The sequence below is a fragment of the Ovis aries genome, chromosome 5 (assembly GCF_016772045.2).
Source record: "Ovis aries strain OAR_USU_Benz2616 breed Rambouillet chromosome 5, ARS-UI_Ramb_v3.0, whole genome shotgun sequence".
NCBI lineage: Eukaryota > Metazoa > Chordata > Mammalia > Artiodactyla > Bovidae > Ovis > Ovis aries.
Genome location: NC_056058.1, coordinates 90,840,385 through 90,861,981, shown reverse-complemented (window position 1 = coordinate 90,861,981; position 21,597 = coordinate 90,840,385). Strand labels below are relative to the sequence as shown.

Below are 21,597 nucleotides of genomic sequence, written 5' to 3'. Positions count from 1 at the left end.
TATTTTCATTTAAAAACTAAAACTAGACACCCTTTTCAATTTCCTTTAATTAGAATATTAGACTTCTTTTATAAGTATATTGCATCATGGTTCACAGAAGGTTACGTGTCTTCTTAATATCAGGACAGATAATTTGCTAAATTGTAGAAGATAAACATTTTCCCACAGTCATCTTACTCATGAATAATTATTGACTGTTTACATAAGAGGATTTCTTATAGTATATAGAGGTAGAGTATAATTATAATGGCTGATTGTATTGGATAGATTAATCTCTACAGCCTAACAAGTTGGTCTTGCCTTAAATTGTGTTTCAACAGAACATTGTCTCTATTTCATTGCAGAACTGTTGTAATTGGGTCTCTAGCTCAGAACCATTAGACACATCAGTGGAGTCCATGCTGCCTGACTGTCCCCGAGTCTCAGCAGGTATGTCGTTGATGACAGATGTATAGAATGCTTTTAAGGTGAAAAAATATGCTAATGAAATGTGGTATTCTATTTTGTGAATTAAGCATGTTGTTCTGGCTTGAATCTGAATGAATGATTGGTAACATATGGCATGGGGTGGACCCACTACCAAAAATGCTTCAAGTGGTTGAAGATGCTTGCCAACAAACTCAGTGGAGAAGGGCAGATGCAAACAACTTGAGAGTAATATAGACAGTTGCTGTTGAAGCTTAGGGAGATGGTTGTACAATTAAAACTTATTAAAACAAGGACTGGAGAGCCATACAGGATCTCAAGAGTATTTGTCTCTGATTAATTACCAACTCAGTGATCCAGTAGGAAGTCAAGACCGTGAGTTCAGAGAAGAGAGATTTCTATGGCCTAGAGTCTACAGACATTTTTCATGTAAAAGCTTTTGGTTGGACCTGTTGTGTTAGATGGGACTTGGATTATAGGAAGACATGCAGGCTGATACTCTGGACAAAAGAAAACACCAATGAAGGAGGAAGGGCTGGATGAATCAGAAGATGTCCATTTCATGGGGAACTATGAACAGGCAAGACCAGCCTGTCCACTGAAAGAACAGAGGTGGTGGGCTGAGCACCTGAGGAAGCAAGTGGGCTCCAGACAGTTTAATGTTGGTGTTGACTTCCAGCCTGAAAGATTTGTACTTTACTCCCTCATCTCTAGGTCAGAAGAAAGAGTGACATTTTTCATTGCTTTCTGGTTTGGGCTTTCACAGTTTTCACGATAAACACAAAGTGAGCAGTAGTGTCTGATTATGATACAGAACAGAAACAGGTTTCCTGGTCATAGGTGCCAGAGAATGAGCAGAAGTTTTGACCATGTTGTTCAGTCGCTAAGTCATGTCCGACTCTTTGCAACCCCATGAACTGCAGCAAACCAGGCTTCCTTGTCCTTCGCTGTCTCCCAGAGTTAGCTCCAAATGATGTCCATTGAGTCAATGATGCTGTCTAACCATCTAATCCTCTGCCGCCCTCTTCTCTTGAACATGAACTGCTCCATTTAACAACCATAAGAGATAGCTAATCGCAAAGTACTTAAAGTTGCATACATGTTTATGTATTTGAAGGAAATTTGGAGAACAGTTCAGCTACTAGGGAAAGAACTCTTATGATAACTAAATTTTACCATCATTAATACCTAAACTTGAACTGAGTTTCACTATTATTGTAACTAAACTTTCCAGGTCTATCATTCAGGGTTCAGTCAGAGAAACAGACTAGTAGGAGATATATATGCTACAGTGTGTGTGTGTGTGTGTGCACGTGTGTGTGCACGTGTGTGTGTGTGCACGTGCGCATTGATTACAATATATTCTCTTTATTATCAGTGGTTATGTTTTGTGAAGTCTCTGAGAACACTGAATCAGTGAATCATTACTCCTCAAGAAAATGCAGGATTAGATTTGGAAGCTTCTGGTCACATTTTCATCAGCCGGTCAATGTATATAACTTTGTTTTATGAGTGTTTCTGTTTGAAGATGCCTTATTTAATACATAGTTGACTCACTAACATTGAACTCACAGTCCACGGCACTAACTCATGCCCGAATAGGACTTACTTTCTCCATAAGATACATCACTGTCTTAACACTTCAGCAAATACTTGGACACCATTTCAGAGAAGAAAATCATCAACAAAAACACAGCAGTGTGAAAAACAGGGCACTAAATAGTCTGCAAAAAGGATAATTGTTTATAGCACAAAACTGGATCAAGAATTCAGAGTATGACCTTGTTTGACCTTAGTTAGGGATGTGCCTGTTAAGCTACTCAAATTTTTTTTTTTACCACGTTCCACATGTGCACGTCCACAAATAACAAAACACCATGAGTATTGATTACAGATAAATTTTAATAAGTAGGTGAATTCAGAAATACAGAATCCACAAATAATGAGGATAGACTGTAGATAGTAAAGGATGTGTTATAGAGGTTTGACCTAGGACTGGATCAGATCTGATTGAGCAGTATCTAGAAGAATGTCAACTTTACTTGTGATGCTAGAGCTGTCTACAGAGCAGGCAGTTGTTAAGGGAAGATGTTATATAAAGGGGTGAAGAGCAAGAATGAGCTGGAACCCATAACCATGAGCTGGAGCCCACGAGGATGGACTTCAATCTGTGCCAGTTCTTGGGGCTTCTGTCCTTGGTGGTGTGGGTTCCTGAAGAAGCTGGTGCCCTTTGTCATGACGCTAACCGCTGCTTTGTGCCACCAAGTGGGCCAGCAGATAAACAGTGTGTGTGAGCTTGAAATGGCTGCTGCTTCATTTTAACCCCCCGAATTTCCAACAGAAGTCTCCCTTTTGTACCAGCCTAAACAGAGACGTACAGTTTGAAAAGGAATTCTGGGAATCATAGTTCAACCAAGCCAAAGTGCCTCACTGCAGAACCTTCACAGTTCACCCCTTGTCTACTTGGCACTCACATACATCTCCTTAAACCACTCTCCAAACGAAGACATTAAAGTAGTCTTGCTTCCACCTAACATGGTACAACTGTCCTGTGTACAACTGAATACACACTAAAAGGGAGGATACAATGCCCCTTTTTTGTCCTTGAATGACGTTCATTCTTCTCATCTTCAGTATCCTATAATTTAATAATGAGAGATAAAGCTAATTACTATTGACACATCTTACATGAGATGATAAAGAATAAGAGAGAAGAAAACAAAAAATATTTCCTATATATATTCATATCAAAATAAGGAGAAAATGCTCATAACCATTACATTCTTCATTTTTTGCAACTGGTCGTGTAGCAGGTGTGTATAACTACTTCATTCCATATACTCTTTGCTTTTAGTAAGCACCTCAACTGGTCATGATTCCTTGCCCAATGGGATGCCCCATATCTTCATTCCTGAAGGGTGTGAGCCATTAGCAGTTCTGCAGGAGTTACATTACTGTATTTTTCTGTTGACATTAATCACAGACAGTATTCAATATTAACAGGTATCCTAGAGGATTTCCCTCATCACAGACATACTCCTATTTACTGCTGTTGTATAGCAGCAACTCAGTTTTTCCTAGTAATCAGGAATAGTCTCCCTAGCCAGTCTAGTAGCATTCTCCATTGCTTGTTCATCCAGTGGTATAAGATAGCAGTTTCACTTTCAGTTCAGTGGAGTCATTGTTGTGATACCTTATGGAAGCGTTCCTCCCTATGCAACCTTTAGACCAGCAGAGCCTACAGTCGTGGGAATGGGAAGCAGTAGCTTTGCTAGTAGACACCAAGGGTAATGAGGGGAGAAGAGAAGCCAGCCCCAGTTCTACTCCTTATTCCTAGATACGATATCAGAAACATCACAGGGCCTGTAACTGAGTGTTCAAAGAGTCATCCCACCATTCTCTCCAGCCCGCTGCTTAAGGATAATGGGGAACGTGGTAAGACCCGTGACTGTTGGCAAACTTAGGCCCTTTCTCATCCTCTTGCCTGCTCCCCCTGATGGAAGCCAGCTGCCACGTTGTGAGCACTCACGCAGAGGCCCACATGGCATGGAATCCGTGTCTCTGGCCGAGAGCCAGCATGGATCTAAAGTCTGCCAACAGCCACATGAATGACCCTGGAAGAGGATCCGAGCCTTGAGATGACACCAGCCTCAGCCAGCACTCTCACTGCGGCCTTGTGAGAAACCCAGAGCCAGTCGTCCACCTAAGGCGCCCTCAGATCCAGGCCCAGCACACACTGGGACTGATAAATGTGTTTTCATCATAAGCTGTGAATTTGGGGGGTACTTTGTTCCACAGCAGGAGGTAGCACAACAGGCTTAACTTCAACTCTCCTGGTCATTTAAGCCTAAGTGGAAAGAAAACGCAACTTTTTTTGAGCCTCAAGCTTTGCTTCCTGATACATTAGGGTTTAAGAGTAACTCTTTCAAAAAAGGCACTCTAAAGCTCTGTAAAGACAATTCATTCCAACCCCTGCTCCTCCACTACCTCATTAGACGGTGCTGTACAGTTTACCAGAGATAGATTTCCTCTTTATCACGCTCATTTGATCTTATACTAAGTCGTCAGCTCTTGTCTGAGCTTATACTTAAGCTTATACTATTCAGCTCTTCTCTGATCAAATTTTTCTTAGAACAGAGCTTGCTGCTTTCCGTAACCTTCTATTTCTTCTGGGTTTTTATTCCAACAAATGTGACTTAAGTCAGAAGGCGATTTCACATGCATTCCTCAGCATTTACAGTTATTGCCCACTTTTTGAAAGCTTCCTTTATGCCTCTTCACTTTTACAAAAGACCTGTGTTAGTACCTGTTTTCAGTAAAAGAAAGAAAGCTAAAGAGGATTTTTGCTTTCGGGAAGAAAGGCAAAAGCAAAAAATAGCTACAGCATTTGTTTTCAGGGAGCCATCACAGAGGCAGCAAGTATCCTGAGCCTCAAGAGTGGGACCACCAAGGTCCTCCCCTGGGAACTACACTCCAGACCCCAGCATCATGTTGCCATAGTTGTGAACCGTGCTTGTGAGCATCTGTGCCTTATCTCGAATTATTTTGAGGCACCCATTAGCAAAATGTGCCCTAAGGTAGTCACATCTTCACTTTATATCATTTGGACTTATGAAAGTTTTCACGGGAGTTTCCCTACTTTCAGATAGTTGGAAGCACCTGTATCCATTTATTCCTCAAATTCACTGAGCACTTATGTTCCAGGTACTGCTGTGAAAGCTGGGGACATAGCAGTGTCTCCAGCTATGCAGATAGTATGATGACTATCTCCCCCCACCCCAACCCTAAAAAGGGTTTTTAAAAAAAACTGTCTCCAGGCCCGCTGCTGCTTTTGAACCTGGCATCAACACTGCACGGGTGCCCAGTCGCTCAGTCATGTCTGACACTTTGTAACCTCATGGACTGCAGTCTACCAGGCTCCTCTGTCCATGGGATTCTCCAGACAAGAATACTAGAGGGGGTTGCCGTTTCTTCCTCCAGGGATCTTCCCTACCCAGGGACTGAACCCACATCTCCTGCATTGGCAGGCGGATTCCTTACCACTGAGCCGTCGGGGAAGTTCGGTTCAGTCGCTCAGTCGTGTCCGACTCTTTGCGACCCCATGGACCACAGCACGCCAGGCCTCCCAGTCCATCACCAACTCCCGGAGTTTACCCGAACTCATGTCCATTGAGTTGGTGATGCCATCCAACCATCTCATCCTCTTTAGTACTCCTCTCCTCCTGCCCTCAATCTTTCGCAGCATCAGGGTCTTTTCAAATGAGTCAGTTCTTTGCATCAGATGGCCAAAGTATTGGAGTTTCAGCTTCAATATCAGTCCTTCCAATGTATACTCAGGACTGATCTCCATTAAGATGGACTGGTTGGATCTCCTTGCAGTCCAAGGGACTCTCAAGAGTCTTCTCCTACACCACAGTTCAAAAGCATCAATTCTTCGGCGCTCAGCTTTCTTCACAGTCCGACTCTCACATCCATACATGACCACTGGAAAAACCATAGCCTTGACTAGCCGGACCTTTGTTGGCAAAGTAAGGTCTCTGCTTTTTAATATGCTGTCTGAGTTGGTCATAACTTTCCTTCCAAGGAGTAAGCGTCTTTTAATTTCATGGCTGCAGTCACCATCTGCAGTGATTTTGGAGCCCCCAAATAAAGTCTGACACTGTTTCCACTGTTACCCCATCTGGGAAGACTAGGCATCAACATTAGGTTGCATCAAATGAGAGAAGAGTTAGGGCCATACACCCAGCATTTTCTGTACCTGCTTAGAAAAATTGAATGGGTTTCTGTCAAGATCAGCAATTTTAATCAAAGAATCCTTAAAACATGTTGAACATTTTTATGACATGATCAACATTATTATGACATGATAAAGTGGAATTTTAAAGAAGATTAATTTAGTAAGTGAATAAAAGATAGGAACAAGAAGCCAGCAGCGATAGGCTTGGCAGTATGTGACAGTAAAGCCAGTGTACGTGGTTGCCGGCGTGAACTGAAGTGGTGGCAGTGGGAGCAGAGGGGATAAGAGAGCGATGATTCGGGAAGAATCTGCACTCCTTGGTGATAAACAGGTTGAATATGGGAGCTGTGGGGAGGGGGAAGACAATTATAAGCTCCAATGAAAAGTAACTGGGATAATGAAAATGTCATTACCAGAAGTATCAGGGAGCTTGAGGGAGAAATCAGTTACGGGCAAGAAATGATGAAATTGTCTTCAGTCAGTTCAGCCGCTGAGTTGTGTCCGACTCTTCGCGACCACAGCACGCCAGGCCTCCCTGTCCATCACCAGCTCCCAGAGTTCACTCAGACTCAGGTCCATCAAGTCAGTGATGCCATCCAGCCATCTCACCCTCTGTTGTCCCCTTCTCCTCCCGCCCCCAATCCTTCCCAGCATCAGAGTCTTTCCCAATGAGTCAACTCTTTGCATGGCCAAAGTATTGGAGTTTCAGCTTCAGCATCAGTCCTTCCAATAAACATCTAGGACTGATCTCCTTTAGGATGGACTGATTGGATCTTCTTGCAGTCCAAGGGACTCTCAAGAGTCTTCTCCAACACCACAGTTCAAAAACATCAATTCTTTGGTGCTCAGCTTTCTTCACAATCCAACTCTCACATCCATACATGACCACTAGAAAAACCATAGCCTTGATTAGACAGACCTTTCTTTGTTGGCCAAGTAATGTCTCTGCTTTTGAATATGCTATCTAGATTGGTCATAACTTTCCTTCCAAGGAGTAAGCATCTTTTAGTTTCATGGCTGCAGTCACCATCTGCAGTGATTTTGGAGCCCCCCAAAATAAAGTCTGACACTGTTTCCACTGTTTCCCATCTATTTCCCCTGAACTGATGGGACCAGATGCCATGATCTTCGTTTTCTGAATGTTGAGCATTAGGCCAACTTTTTCACTCTCTTTCACTTATGACCTACTTAATTGAGGTAATGATAGTGGAGGTGATGACGGGAAATTCAAGTAGAAATAGAAAATGTTGTTTAAGCACCTTTGAAACACTTGAAATTCTCTGATTAATAATCCTGTTACTGTACTTTAAAATGGTAAGATTATTTGAATTTTCAATGTGTACTGACCACAAGTTAATGGTGGATGTCCAGACTATCCATTCAATTCAGTGAAGCCTTTTTTTTCCCCCAGATTTCTAACTTATGAAGTTTTATAGCAATATGCGTTTCATCTTTTGGCTAGAAGTTTCATGGTCAAAGCAATGAAATTACCTGTAAAAATACATACTCATCTAATATTATATTTTTTCCTTTATTACTAAATATGTTTCTCTTTACCCAAAAAGTAGATTTAATGCTCATAATAGCTCCATTTTATGAATGTTGTTTACCTATGCATATATATTTTAAAAACAGGTACAGTAAAATTTTTTAATTGTACTTAAAATATCACTGATAATTATTTTCAGTACAGTCATATTATTTTTATTTTCCTTTGGAAAGCAAATGTGCTTCATAAATCTGCATTTAAGAATTGGTAGTAGTATATCTTATACTTAAAATGAAGTCTAACTTTTCAGTTATTATAACATATAGTGAATGGTGGGTGTTTGAGGGATCTTGAATATGTGCCAAGTGACTGGTTCCCCCACTTTTTTATATTAATAGTATTTTTTACTAGTAAAAATGAGCCCATTGGAAACATTGTTATTCAAACAAACAAATAGTTTATAGGATATATTTTATTGTGTAACCCACATTTTGGTTGTTTACGTTTGTTATAAAATGACAATAGCAGATATCTGCCTTAATTATCGTGTGTAAATATTATGAAATGTTGCAATGACAATTTTTAGTATCTGCAAGGATAGTTTAAGTTCTTCAAGAGGAAGGTACTGTGAAAATGTAATATAGCTATATATTTTCATTAGTCACTTTAGAATTCAACGTTGTCATTTATTTAAAAACAATTGATTATTTTATTCCTGTAGGAATGGAAAAAGCATTTGCAGGAATATTTTCCCTTCCATTCTCCTGTCTCCATTCTTATTTTTGAACAAAAACTTAGTTATTCATGTTTTTCTGTGTTCTCTGTGATATTGATAAGGGTCACGAAACCATGGTCACAGAAAGATAGAAAATATAATGAAGCGATCAAAAGGAAGACTAACAGTCAAAAAGACGAATATTCAGTAGAACGCAGAAATCAGGAAAGAAAGCGAAAAGAAGCTAGGGTAGCAGGACAAGGTGAAATTAGAAATGATCTTATATGGTGTGTTGCTTGCCAAAAATAACTAATATAATTTTTGACTGTGCATGAGGAGACATTCTTCCAGGTGAAAGGAAAGCAAAGCAGAAATATTTGAAAGCAGACAAGGTTTCAGAGCACAATATCTCCTGACTTCTTACATGTCTAGATACAGCTTGCTTCAGCTGGCCCAAGACTGACAGGCCACTCTGCCAGGCGGTTCTAACTGGACCTCAGCATAAGAAAATCCTGCTGCCCACGCCTGCATACTTTGAGCTCTCTGAGTGTGCTCCCCTCCTGCCTCTGTGGGTACCTGCTTTCTGTCCCCATGCATTCATTCATCAAGAGTTCACCACGGACCAAGCATTGCTCCAGGTGCCAGGGACACAGCAGTGAATTACAGTAGATAACAGTCCTGACGGGGAGCTTATATTCTAGTAGGGAAGACAAGCAGTAATAAAAGGATGAACAAAGAGAGTGTATGTATTAGAGGGCTTCCCATGGGGCGCAATGGTAGAATCTGCCTGCCAGTGCAGGAGACACAGGTTCCATCCCTGGGTCGGGAAGATCCCCTGGAGAAGGGAATGACAACCCACTCCAGTATTTTTGCGTGGAGAATTCCACGGACAGAGGAGCCTGCCAGGCTGCAGTCCATGGGGTCACGAAGCGTTGGACACAGCTGAGTGACTGAGCACACACATGTATGTTAGATGGTGGTCATTGGCAGGAGGAAGAGAAAGCAAGACGAAAAGACCTGCGGTGTTTGTGCGTGGAGGGGAAGATCTGAATTGTTAGGAAGGCGGCCAGGGATGGCCTCTTTGAGAAGATGACCCTTCTAGGACGTTCCTTCCAGTCCTGACCTTCTACCATTCCTCACTGATAAAGACAGTGCATGTTTTCCTGTCTATTTAATAACCTTAGAAGTCCTTTTCCTAGACTTTGGGATAGCTACTTAGCTAATGAAATCATTGAAATCATTGCTCGTGTACGCTCACGCAGTCTCTTGTCTGAGTTCTTGAAAACCCGACCTGCTCATCAGGTCCTTTACCAGTCCTCTAGGGTTTATGGTAACCAAAAAGCACAGTTATCAGAAAGTTATTAAAGTCATTCAGCTCTTCCTTAAGCAGTACATACAGAAAGGTGTAACATCTGTATGGCATTCTGGGGGTTGACAGACAGGGGTCACCCTCCTGACTGACCTCACCCCTGAAAGGTGAAAGGATCAGTATCTCCATGTACCTGTGAGCCTCTTGGGCCAGGCACACAGAATGGAAAGCTTTTACCACCTGCCATTAAGGAAATTCCTGAACCCAGATTCGTTAAAACTGTACGGTCTAGATAGATGTCTGATTCTTGTCCATATGTTCCCTCCGCAAACTTGTATCCATCTCATTTGTTCTCACCCTTGTCATGGCTTGAGATAGCCTTTATTTATTATTTCAGCTTACTTAGAACAGTAGATATAAACATAGGTACCTCAAAATTTAGAAAGGTAACAGTATAAATGGTAAAAAAGGAAGAAGTAAAGGGTGAGGGGGAAAGAACCATAGTGGATGTCTTAAGAAATTAGAATTAAACTTGAAGACTTACTGTATTTAGATGATCCTGTCTTAGTCTAGATGTAGAAGTAGTTAGTAGTAGTAGTAGTTTGTCGCTCAGTCGTGTCCGACGCTTTGCGACCCCGTGGGCTGTAGCCCACCACGCTCCTCCCTCCATGGGATTCTCCAGGCAAGAGTACTGGAGTGGGGTGCCATTGCCTTCTCCAGGGGATCTTCCCAACCCAGGGATCGAACCCGGGTCTCCCGCATTGCAGGCAGACGCTTTAACCTCTGAGCCACCAGGGAAGCCTGGATGTAGAAGGGGACCATTAAATAACATGTTACCTGTCAAACCCCACTTCCCTACTGGAACAGGACGTGGAAAATTAGCAATTTCTAGGTGAATTTGAATAATAGAAAACCTGCTAATGAAAACCCCAATTTTTCTTTGCTTAGATAATCCAGACTATTTACACTGACTAAAATTACTGAATATTTGCTAACTATTCACTTCACTTTATTGCCGAAAATGCGTGTTGAAGAAATGACACTAAGGAGTTCTCTTTTCTTTGTTAGTGGCTAATTACTTCCTTCTAAAGATAGCAATGAAAAGTCAACCATAATTGCTTCTAGAATGTGCTATCATTCCGAATGTGTAGATGCACTGAGTTGTCTAATATGTTTTTAGACATAGCTCAAATTAAGTAGGTTTTTGAAAAATCTATACTTTGTCTTATAAACTGCCTTTAAAATTCAAGGCATACATATGATACTGTTCCACTTTTGGCTACTTTTACTGCTCAAGAATTCTAGCACGCTACTTCCTTCCACTCAAAGGATATACATTCTAATTCTTTAAGTGATGTTTTCATTAACTAAATAGCACTTTTCAGGCAGTTTTTGTTCTTTACTGTGGAATTTGCCTTATAGCTGTTATTCATCGGTTGCTTTCCTTATTCATTGTTCTATGCTACCTTATAATTATTAGTTAATATTAGGGATGAGTGTTCTAAAAGTTGACCCTAGAAATTCTTGTGTTTTCAGTGAATCATTCATTGTAATTAGCTGAAATCTGGAGCTTTGGGAAAATAACTGATCAGTGAATCATTTAAAATAATCTAAATAAATGTATAAATACATATATGCACACTTAATCAGGTCCAGTATTATCCGGTTATTTTGGCTTTTTCACTTTTCAAATAATCATAGTGAATATAAGTAATCTCACTCCAGAAATCTCACTTAAAAAAAAAAAATTTAAAATAGCCACCATGTTTTTTTTTACAGCTTTCTGAACCAATTTGTGAAAAATTCATCAAAGAATCTGGCAGTAAAGGTGACAACTCTCCTTTTACTGAGCTAACTTTTCCCTTAAAAGATAAAATGATTTTAAGGAATTATTTTGGAATTCTTGTGGATAAATAGCCAAATAATATGAATTTATATCTGTACTTGAAAATTGTGTAAGCTGTGAGCTAATCTGTGGGAGAGAGTATGTTTACAGTCCCCGCAACAGTGCCTCATGGGTCTCAGTGCTGTGTCCCCTAGTTGTTGGAAAAGTAAGCTGGGCCCAGTGACGCCTAAGACGGAGATCTTCGTCCTCTCACCGTGTGCTAGGCGCTGACGTCCCCTGCGTGGCTGTCTGTGTCTCTCTCGTCCCCTTTCTCTCCTCTGCTCTGTCCTCTGTCTGGGCCACGGCTCTGCATGGCCGCCCTGGGTCTGCATTCCACCTCTGACTCTCCGTCTGTCATCTCCCTTAGTCTCTACGTGCGGCTCTTACAGTTTTTGTCTTCTGGGTCTCCCTGGCTTCAGTCTCCCCCACCCAGAGACCCTTTGTCCTCAGCCCGTGGAATCGCATCTCGCCCAGCCCACCATCCCTGCCTGCCCCTTCCTGACCTGAGTGTTTTTCCCAGGTCCACTGCCCTTCACCTTCTCTTTGACCAACCATGTGATAAATCCCGCCCATCGCCACCTTCCTGCCTGCCTGCTCTGTCTTGTCACAGACAGACATCAAGTCGCCAGCAATAAATCTGTCTACTGGCAGAAAATACCCCCCACCCAAGCATACCCCTTCAGAGAAACTACATTGCTTTCTAGTAGTGGTTCAGAACTTCAAAATTAAATGTTCTCTGTTACTGAAAAGAAAATTCAAAGTGAACGTTAGGCACCAGACATAGGTCAAAAAAACCCTGAGATGTTCTGTGTTATCAGCACTTTAAATCAGGGCTATATTTTTTTGTTTCATCATAGATCTTAAACTGTAGTCCTTCTTTAAAGGAAAATAGTCCTATTTAATGAAAAACCTTTGAAAGATAATTTGATCAGTGACTCCAGATTTAGGTATTAACACTGATTTAACTGATATATAATGTCTAAATATTCTTTGAGAATTGGTTCTAGTATTTCCATCCTTATTATCTCTATTGTAATGTCCCCTTCAACCATACATGTTTTACCCCAAATATTTAATATGTTCTACCAATTGAGACATCATGTACCAGCTAGTTTATGCATGTTTTGAATAATCTTACGGTACAACCCTTGACAAAATTCCGTCGTTTTACATGATTTCTCAATTTCTAAAGTATTACAGAAGTTACTTGTTTAAAATTGGAGTAAATAAACATATACTTCATTTTAACTTTGTTTACCGCGATGATCTTTAAAAATGAGACTTGTGTAAGAGATGATAAATTGAAATTTTTTAATAACCTTCTAAAATCAATAGTGGCTTAGAGATTCTTTTGTTTTAGCTAGTTTCAGACATTTTAAAAGAGCAAAGTGAATTTTTTATTTTAAATAAATGCCCTTCAAAGATATTTAGAGTCTGAATGGAACCACACCTTTCCTGCTTACTTTCTAGAAGAAAAGTAATTAAATTTAACATAAGACATTGTTAATTTAAGGCCACAGTTACAAATGGTTATACAGATGTGGGAAAGCTATTTGTGGAACTACATGAAGTGTGGATTGAATTTTATAATAAAAAGTATAGTTTTCCATAACCATTGTACTTTAGATTTTTATAGCATTTCTCTTTTGAAGTATTAATCCCTCAGCATTATTTGGTTTTGCTTTTCTTCAGAAATAATATCAAGCATTCAACATCAACACAGGCAACAAAACTTAAGTTTTAGAAAACCCCCAATTAATTTTTTATTGATTTAATTATTTCCCCCTAAAATTAGAGCCTAATTCCATGTCTTACTTCAAGTATGAGTTATTTTTGCTTCTCTTGGGGTAAGAAATTAACTATAAATATTCATTCCTTAATTCTGCAAAGATTTTTTGAGCACTCTAAAGATCTCAGTGTATGACTCTTGCCCCTCAAAGAACTCATAGTCTCCTGGAAAAAAAAAAAAAAAAAAAGCCTTTTGCTCACTGCAGGGATTCTTTTTGTTCCTAATCACAGGTTGATTGTGGAAATATGTGGAGAGGAAGGTTAAGGACTTAGGAACTCCTTCAGGAACCCAAGAGTAAATCTTGGTTCACTGACACCCCCCTTTTTTAAAAATGGTAAGCCCACTACTATCTAAGACCTATAGCATCTTTTCTAAGTGTCTAACTTTCTTCCCTGCTACTATGAGACCCTGACATTGACTCTGTGTTTCAAATAGATGTGTTATTTATCATTTCAGAATTCTTTAGTGGTAGTGTCAGCATTTATGAAGAAGACCTTTGGATTTAACACGTCTGTGAGAAATTTGTATTCTCCCAGATGTGTGGAGAATTAATTCTGTTTCATGGCCAGATGAAAATCTACAGTCATACTGTCTATAAAGTTAAGATCACACTAGTACAGTCTCATCGGGTTATGATCAGAATTAAGTAAAATAATCTTTCCAGGACTGTTAAAATAGTACCTGACACGTAGTCACGACTCAATGAATGCATGTTTGCATGGTTCGAATACACACAAATTTCAGTTACCATAGTTGAGTGAAATAACACCAAACCCCCAAAATAAGGTTCAGAATTTCAGTTACCATAATCTACTAACTATTAATAACTGCATTAAATACAAATATCGTTGCAAATAACAGTTGCACATCATGGTCCATTCCCAATTGTATCACTTTAAAAAAAAGAATCTGTCACTGACTGAGCACTGCATATCTGTTATTCAGTTCATACACAGTAGCACTGTATGTATTTACAAAAAATGGATGGTCAGAAGAGAGATCCGGCCAACGGAGATGAAAGGGAAGCAAAGACATAAAATGCTGGAAGTGCAGTTGGAAAGCACTGTGACGAAAAGATGAAGATATCCCAGAGGAAGTGATACTGGCAGAGAAACACTTCACATCAAATGGACCTTCAGATATATTTCATGACATTGGAAGAGTGAGGGATAAAATATTGGCAGCTGCTCCACACTTGGAGTGTGACAGTTCGCCAAGGCACAGAAAAGATTTGCTTGAACTGTACTGTAAGTTAGAGGACAAGGAAGAAAGCACTGTTCAGAGTTACAAACTACTCTTAGTAAGTTTTTTACAAAGAAAGTATCTTATTTGTCAGCGTTTTAATGTTTTGAGATGCAGTGTACTAAGTATAATGTCTTACTCTTTTTTTTTATTCCCCTACCCTATTGATTTTCAGCTGATGGAAGATTTTGTGTTATGACAAAAAAAAAAAAATCAAAGGTTATGGAACAGCCATAGTTTCTTTTTTTTCATTGATTATTATGATCACTTTGCCTGGCTTCAGAGGATTTTTAGTGTTATAACAAAAAAATTCAAAGATTATGGGACAACCACAGGTTTTTTTTCATTTATTATTATGATTACTTTGCCCGGTTTCAGCTTGTCTGGTCAGTCCTCTGTGTAGTCCTACAATACTGTGCAAAAGCAGGAGCTTCCTATTGTTATTAGAAATGATTTTATCCAACAATCAAGTACAGTAGTTTTAGAAAAATTGTTCTTTACTTTCCAGTATTTGAGAATTAAAGCTTTCTGTCATTTCTCTTCTGCTTCCATCCTTCTATTTCCTAGATTATCTGAGTCCTGCTTTTGGTCACGTTTCACCATCCCAGCATGTCCTATACACAAGTACAGTCTTTAAACTCCTCCATTTTCCTCCTCTTCAGCATTCTCCCTATTTCTTCACTCTTCTAATTTATTTAAATTTCACCCTGACCCTTTCCCTTTCATTCTCCTCCCTGCTAGGTACTGTATTCTATCAGTTCAGGTCAGTTCAGTTCAGTTGCTCGGTCGTGTCTGACTCTTTGTGACCCCATGAATCGCAGCACGCCAGGCCTCCCTGTCCAGCACCAACTCCTGAAGTTCACTCAAACTCATGTCCATCGAGTCAGTGATGCCATCCAGCCATCTCATCTTCTGTCGTCCCCTTCTCCTCCTGCCCCCAATCCCTCCCAGCATCTGAGTCTTTTCCAATGAGTCAACTCTTCGCATGAGGTGGCCCAAGTATTGGAGTTTCAGCTTTAGCATCATTCCTTCCAAAGAACACCCAGGACTGATCTCCTTTAGAATGGACTAGTTGGACCTCCTTGCAGTCCAAGGGACTCTCAAGAGTCTTCTCCAACACCACAGTTCAAAAGCATCGATTCTTTGGGGCTCAGCTGTATTCTGTAGTGTCCCTGAAAGCCTATCAGTTCTTTAACACACTGTCCTCCTTTCAGACCATACCTGCCCTAGAACATATCCTTATGAGAAGCATCTATAAATTTATTGGTTTCTTCTTTGTGCTTCATCTGCGTTTGTGTCAATAATAAAAGACAAAAGTCTTTCTTGAATTTAAATTATTGCAAGAAATTCTACCACTCTGGTTTCTTAGAGAAATTTCAGGGACATTCACAGGGAGGCCCTGAGCTTACGATGGTAATGGCACCAAAGTCAGTCAATCTGGAATCTCCTTAACAAAAAAAATTCTCACAGCACCTAAAAGAGTTTCGTCCTGTAAACAAATTCCATTCTACTTCTCACTCACTTCTCTGAGCACACGTCACACCCTGAATTACCGGTTTCACCGTTCATCTTCTGTTAGGTGTATTTTGCTGTGCAGTGTAATAGAAAATTTTTCCTCTAAACAAGTTGTGTGTGTGCTCAGTTGCTTCAGTTGAACCATAGCCCACTTGGTTCCTCTATCCTGGGATTTTCCCAACAAGAATACTGGAGTGAGTTGCCGTGCCCTTCTCCGAGGGATCTTCCCGACTCAGGGATAGAACCCAACAAGGGATCTTCCCGACTCAGGGATAGAACCCACGTCTCCTGCATCTCTTGCATTGCAGGCAGATTCTTTACCACTGGGTCACCGGAGAAGCCCTAAACCAGTTGTGTATCTCTTACTTAAAAGTGTAAGCAGAGTACGAATCTGAATGCAGAAGACGGTGGCTGCACCCTGACTAGAATAATCAATGTAAGAACATCCTTAAAGCCTTTCTTCTGTAACAATGGCATACTCAGCTGAAAAGTTTGTTTAAATCCTTCTTGGCACAACAGGAGCCTGGAAACTTGTTCTGCTTGTGACTGTCTTTGGGTATACCTGACTCATCCCCATAATGCCCTTCGGCTCAGCCCTGCTCAGCTCAGCTGCTCTTCCTGCCTTCTACAAATATTTTAAATTCTTCAAGACTTCAGGTGAAGGCTGCAGGGTTTTTATACTAAATCCTATTTTAGAGCACAGGATGTCCAGAGCTCATGAATATCACAGCTCTACAGAATAAAATGGAACGTTTTTTTCCTCCCCATCCTCTAAGTCTCTTTGTAGTCTCTGACTTCGTGGTTTTGTCATATTTGTGTCATGAACCGTTACTTCTAAGCCGCCGTTATATCACCACAGACCTGCTTTTTACAATAACAAAAAGAACGGCAGCAACATGAAGTGAAAAACAGCGACAACAAGTCCTTCATCTTAATCAGAAATTAAGAAGATCAAGGAAATTCTACATTGGCAACCCACTGCATTCTAGTTTTTCTGTGTTTTATAAAACTAGAAGTATCTTGTTACCCACAAATGGCTGTCCTTTCACCCTGGTTCCTGTCCTCTCTTATCTCCTTTGCAAAACAGTGCTGTCATTATCTGTTTTGTGAATTTATCTCATAGAGTAAAGAAATGAAGTAAATAAATTTATCTCATAGAGAGTAAATGGTTCTTCCCAGTGACTACGTTGATGTGATTAATTTTCCCATGCTGTTCCAGCCTCGTGTTCTTTCTGTGGGTACCTTACCTTCACGCATCTGTTTTTCTTCGCTGCCTAATTTGCCTCCCATGTCTCACTTTTTCTTACGTAGTCTTCGACTTGAAAATCCAACATAGAGAATTGACGGGTTAGTCGCTTCAGTGTAATTTGAGGTGGTGTCAGTAAACTAAATTGTGATGTGTGGTGGTAACTGTCTCTCTGTTAAGGTGGCAGACGTGCTCCCTTACTGGACGGCTGTCAGTTCTCCTGGGTTTCTGACTTTACTTCCTACGTCCAGAGAAGGACTTCCCAGAGACTGGTCTCTGGATATTGTCTCCTGCCTCTGCTTTTTGTCTCCTTAACTAATGGGGCTTTCCAGGTGGCGCTAGTGGTCAAGAACCTGCCTGCCAGTGCAGGAGACCTAAGAGATGCAGGTTCAATCCCTGGGTTGGGAAGATCCTCTGGAGAAGGGCATGGCAACCCACTCCAGTATTCTTGCCTGGAAAATCCCGTGGACAGAGGAGCCTGGTGGGCTGCAGTCCACGGGGTCACAGAGAGTCAGACACGACTGAGCGACTTGGTGCACACACACTCGCTCCTTGACTGATGTCATTCTTGGGAACCTAAACCTGCCCTTCTGCTGACAGTCTCTTCATACACTGATGCCTGGTCAATGTGCAGTTATTAGGATACCTGCGGAATGGGAAGAACGATAGAACTGGCTCCATCCAGTCTGCCAGGCCCTCTCTGTCTGACTTGTATGTTATTCTTAGATCTTCTGATGTGCTCTGTTGATGTAATTACATTCAAGAAGTATGTTTTTGAGCCTCTGCTGGAGCAGTGAAGCTCCTCGCATGTTCTTGAGCAAAGGCCTGTCCTCTGTCTGGAGCATGAGCAGCTCTGGGGCTACTCATTTGGAGAGCTGCCGAAGCAAGGACCGCCTCCCTTGTCACAAGCCAGCTGCTCAACAAGTCAGACCCAGACCTCCCTCACATCCAGGTGCTTATAGGCTCTTCACCATCCCTGCAGTGCTGTGGATCGCTCCTGTATTAGCACGAATGTTTGGCACATAAGTACAGAATGAATGTCCTTCGGGAGGTGCCTTATCCCCTGGGTGGGAGCTTAGGCAGGAAACCCCAGCTGACTGTTTAAAGCAGCCGGTGTATCTGAGTGGAAAGGTCCCAAGTTCAAAGAGCAGGGAGCACTGAGCTCACTGTGGTCCTGGATGTGTGGGCAGAGTATTTCAAAGAGATGAAATGTGAACTGAGACCTACAAGGATGTGCTTTGTCTCCACTGTTTTCATTTTTTTTTTTTTTTTTTTTGCTTCTTGCCATTAATGACCTTGGAAGTTGGCTTTGGCCCTCTTGGAATAGAAGCTATTTCAGAAGGGGGCTTCCCAGTTGCTCAGTGGGTAAAGAACCTGCCTGCCAATGCAGGAGACACAGGAGATGCAGGTTCAATCCCTGGGTCAGGAAGATCCCCTGGAGGAGGAAAGGGCAACCTGCTCCAGTACCCTTGCCTGGAAAATGCCATAGACAGAGGAGCCTGGCAGGCTAGAGTCCAAAGAGTCACAAAGAGACATGACTGAGCAGGAACACGATAAGAGGAACTTAAAGACAAATCCTGACGCTTTGTGTACTTCACTTAAAACTTAAATTTTTCTTCCTTCCAAAGATCCTCGCAATAGAACCCTGTTAAATTCTCTTTGGGCAAGTCTTTAACTGTCTTGCTCTCCTGATGGTTTCTCTTCTCCTCCATTTAGATTATAAATACACAGGGCCTGGGACCATGTGTTTCTTATCCTGGCTTTATAATTCCCCATGGATAAGACTAGCCTGATTCTTACATTGTAATCTAATCACTTACTCTGAGGTCTCGGTGTTTGTTGAAGGTGATGGATTAGCCTCTCAAGCACCCCAGCCCAAACAGTGGCTGGCTGTCTTGGGCATTCCCATCATCTGCCTTCCCTGATCTCTATTTTTGTTCCAACCAAATATGCTCCTGCTTTTTTCCCCTGATCACCCCCTGTCTGTAGCCCATTAAATATACTTTTAAGGAGACGTCAAGACTTCTTTTAAGAATATGAGTTTTTAATTGTAGTAGCGCATATGCGTAAACAAGGAGACAGGCACAATGGCGGATGAAGACCAAGTAAGGGAAAGCCTTGAGCGTACCCAAGTGAGTTGAAAAACCCATCAGGTTCATATTGCCTTACTTTTTAATTTAGTAAATGTTTGTAGCTACTGTGTTTTAACTCAGTATAATGAAGCTTTCCTCAAATTAGATTGGACTCATTTTTTCCAAGTCACTAAAAACATTTTTATTCAACTATTGATTTTAGACAAATTGTAAACTATTTCCCTGTGGTTTTCTTTCTCACCAATGAGCTAGTTTCACTATGTGAGTCTTAATTTATATAATTATTCTTTTATTCTCTTTATGTTCCAGGTTTCATTGTGTTTAGCAGACACTTGTTGCTTTGTAATTTTGAAAAAAAAAACAGCATGTAGGTATACTTGGAAAGAATAGGTATCAGTGAAATTTTGTATACTGCAAACTGTTTTCCATGAACTATCATCTTGAAACATAAGGCCACTAAGGAAGTCTTGTCATTGTGAATGCTGCTGAGATTCATTTATTTAACATTAAACATGTCTCTGACTTCCCACTTTGTGCCAGGTACAGTTCCAAGTGCTGAAAATCTATAAATAAGCCAGACAGACAAGGACCTTGCCCTTCACCAGCATACATTCTAGCCAGGATTGCACTAGAAATGCAGGCATTAAACAAATAACCAAATGCACAGCCTGTAGAGATGGCAGGTGATTTCTTGATTCTTTTTCCCTCTCCCGTGGCTTCAAGGCCGTATCTACAACCTCATTTTCTGTAGTGTTGACTTCAGTTTGGCCTCACAGGGCTAATACCCCATCTACATAAGGGCCTTGTTCTAGTACAGGAGAGAAAGGACGGAGAGGCACCCGGCAGGGTCAAGTTTCTCCTTGTTAAACTGAAACTAGATGGGCGTCACTCTCAGAATTGTGGAAGTGGGGATTCCTTCACTCATTCAGCAAATGTCTATTGAGCAGTGTATCACCTGGGGTTCTATTATGTTCCAGGCTTTATAACACCTACATGTATGCCCTTAAGTACCTAGTTGGAAAGTCAGAAACATGAAATATATAATTACTGATAAATGTCAGAGTAAAGAACATATAGAGTACCTGGAGGGGACCACAAAAGCAGTAACTAACTCTGCCTAGGGGAAATCCTCACCATCAAGTGTCCTCTAAACTGTGACTTAAAGATGGACTGGAAATACAGCATGCTTCATTTATTCAGGAAATGTTTACTGAGCCAAGCACAGCTGTGGGCCATGTAGATGCAGCAGTGAGTCAGACAAAGCGCCTGCTCTCTTGGCAGTGGAGAGACAAACAATATACAGAAGGATAAAAAAGTATGTATTAGGTAGCAATGCTTGCTGGAATTTAAAAAAAAAAAGTGGGTTAGTAAAGGGAGCAGAGAGTGAAAGGGGTGCCGTTTTACAAAGGGTGGTCTGGAAAGTCTTCTCTAACGAGATGGCATTTGAGCAGAATCCTGAATGATACAAGAGAATGAGAATGGCAAGCAGGAAGCTGTTTCTGAGAGAAGGGGAGGGGTGAAGAAAAGGGTGATAGCCACGAAAAGCGTGCCCTCTCTATGACAAAGTGAAGTGTCCTCACTGAGCGTGGATGGAATAAGATGGGCTGCAGAGAGCTTGGGGGAGTGTGGTGGATGAGGCTGGGAAAGGAAGAGCGGGACAACACTGTGTTCCATACTCAGAATTCCCACCTTGTTGACCAGGGAAAAGGGGGCTAGGTTTTGGGGTGGGGGGAAAAGAGAAGAACAAAATGACATGATTAGATTTTTTTCATTTCGTTGGATTTGGGGGAAATTAGCTAAGAGTCAGACACGACTGAGCGACTTCAGTGTTCTTGCCTGGAGAATCCCAGGGATGGTGGAGCCTCATGGGCTGCCGTCTGTGGGGTCGCACAGAGTCGGACACAACTGAAGCAACTTAGCAGCAGCAGCACAGGTAAGAAAGATTAACTTGAAAGGAGATACAGAAGAAGCCAACTATAAGATTATTGTGATATTGCAAGTGAGGAATTATGTGACCTAAATTAAAACAGTAAGGGTGAAGCTGGAGAGGAGATGGTAGAATTCAACTGTTTTAGGAAACCCACCACATAATATCTGAGGCCCTCATGCCCTCCAGAGGATGAGAAAGTTCAGTTCAGTTCAGTTCAGTCA

The 21,597-nt window shown here is 41.2% G+C and overlaps 1 protein-coding gene across 21 annotated transcripts in view; it reads left to right on the top strand.

Moving 5' to 3' along the window:
* ARB2A (ARB2 cotranscriptional regulator A) overlaps positions 1-21,597 on the top strand; it is a 407,046-nt gene that overhangs the window by 272,026 nt on the left and 113,423 nt on the right. For 20 of the 21 annotated variants that reach the window (XM_060416002.1, XM_042250753.1, XM_042250755.1 and 17 more), the window contains one exon: positions 345-429. In XM_060416002.1, coding sequence (XP_060271985.1) covers positions 345-429 — 85 coding nt within the window. Of the gene's footprint in view, positions 1-344; positions 430-11,455; positions 13,174-21,597 lie in introns of those variants that run through there. The other variant, XM_015096199.4, reaches the window with a different exon arrangement.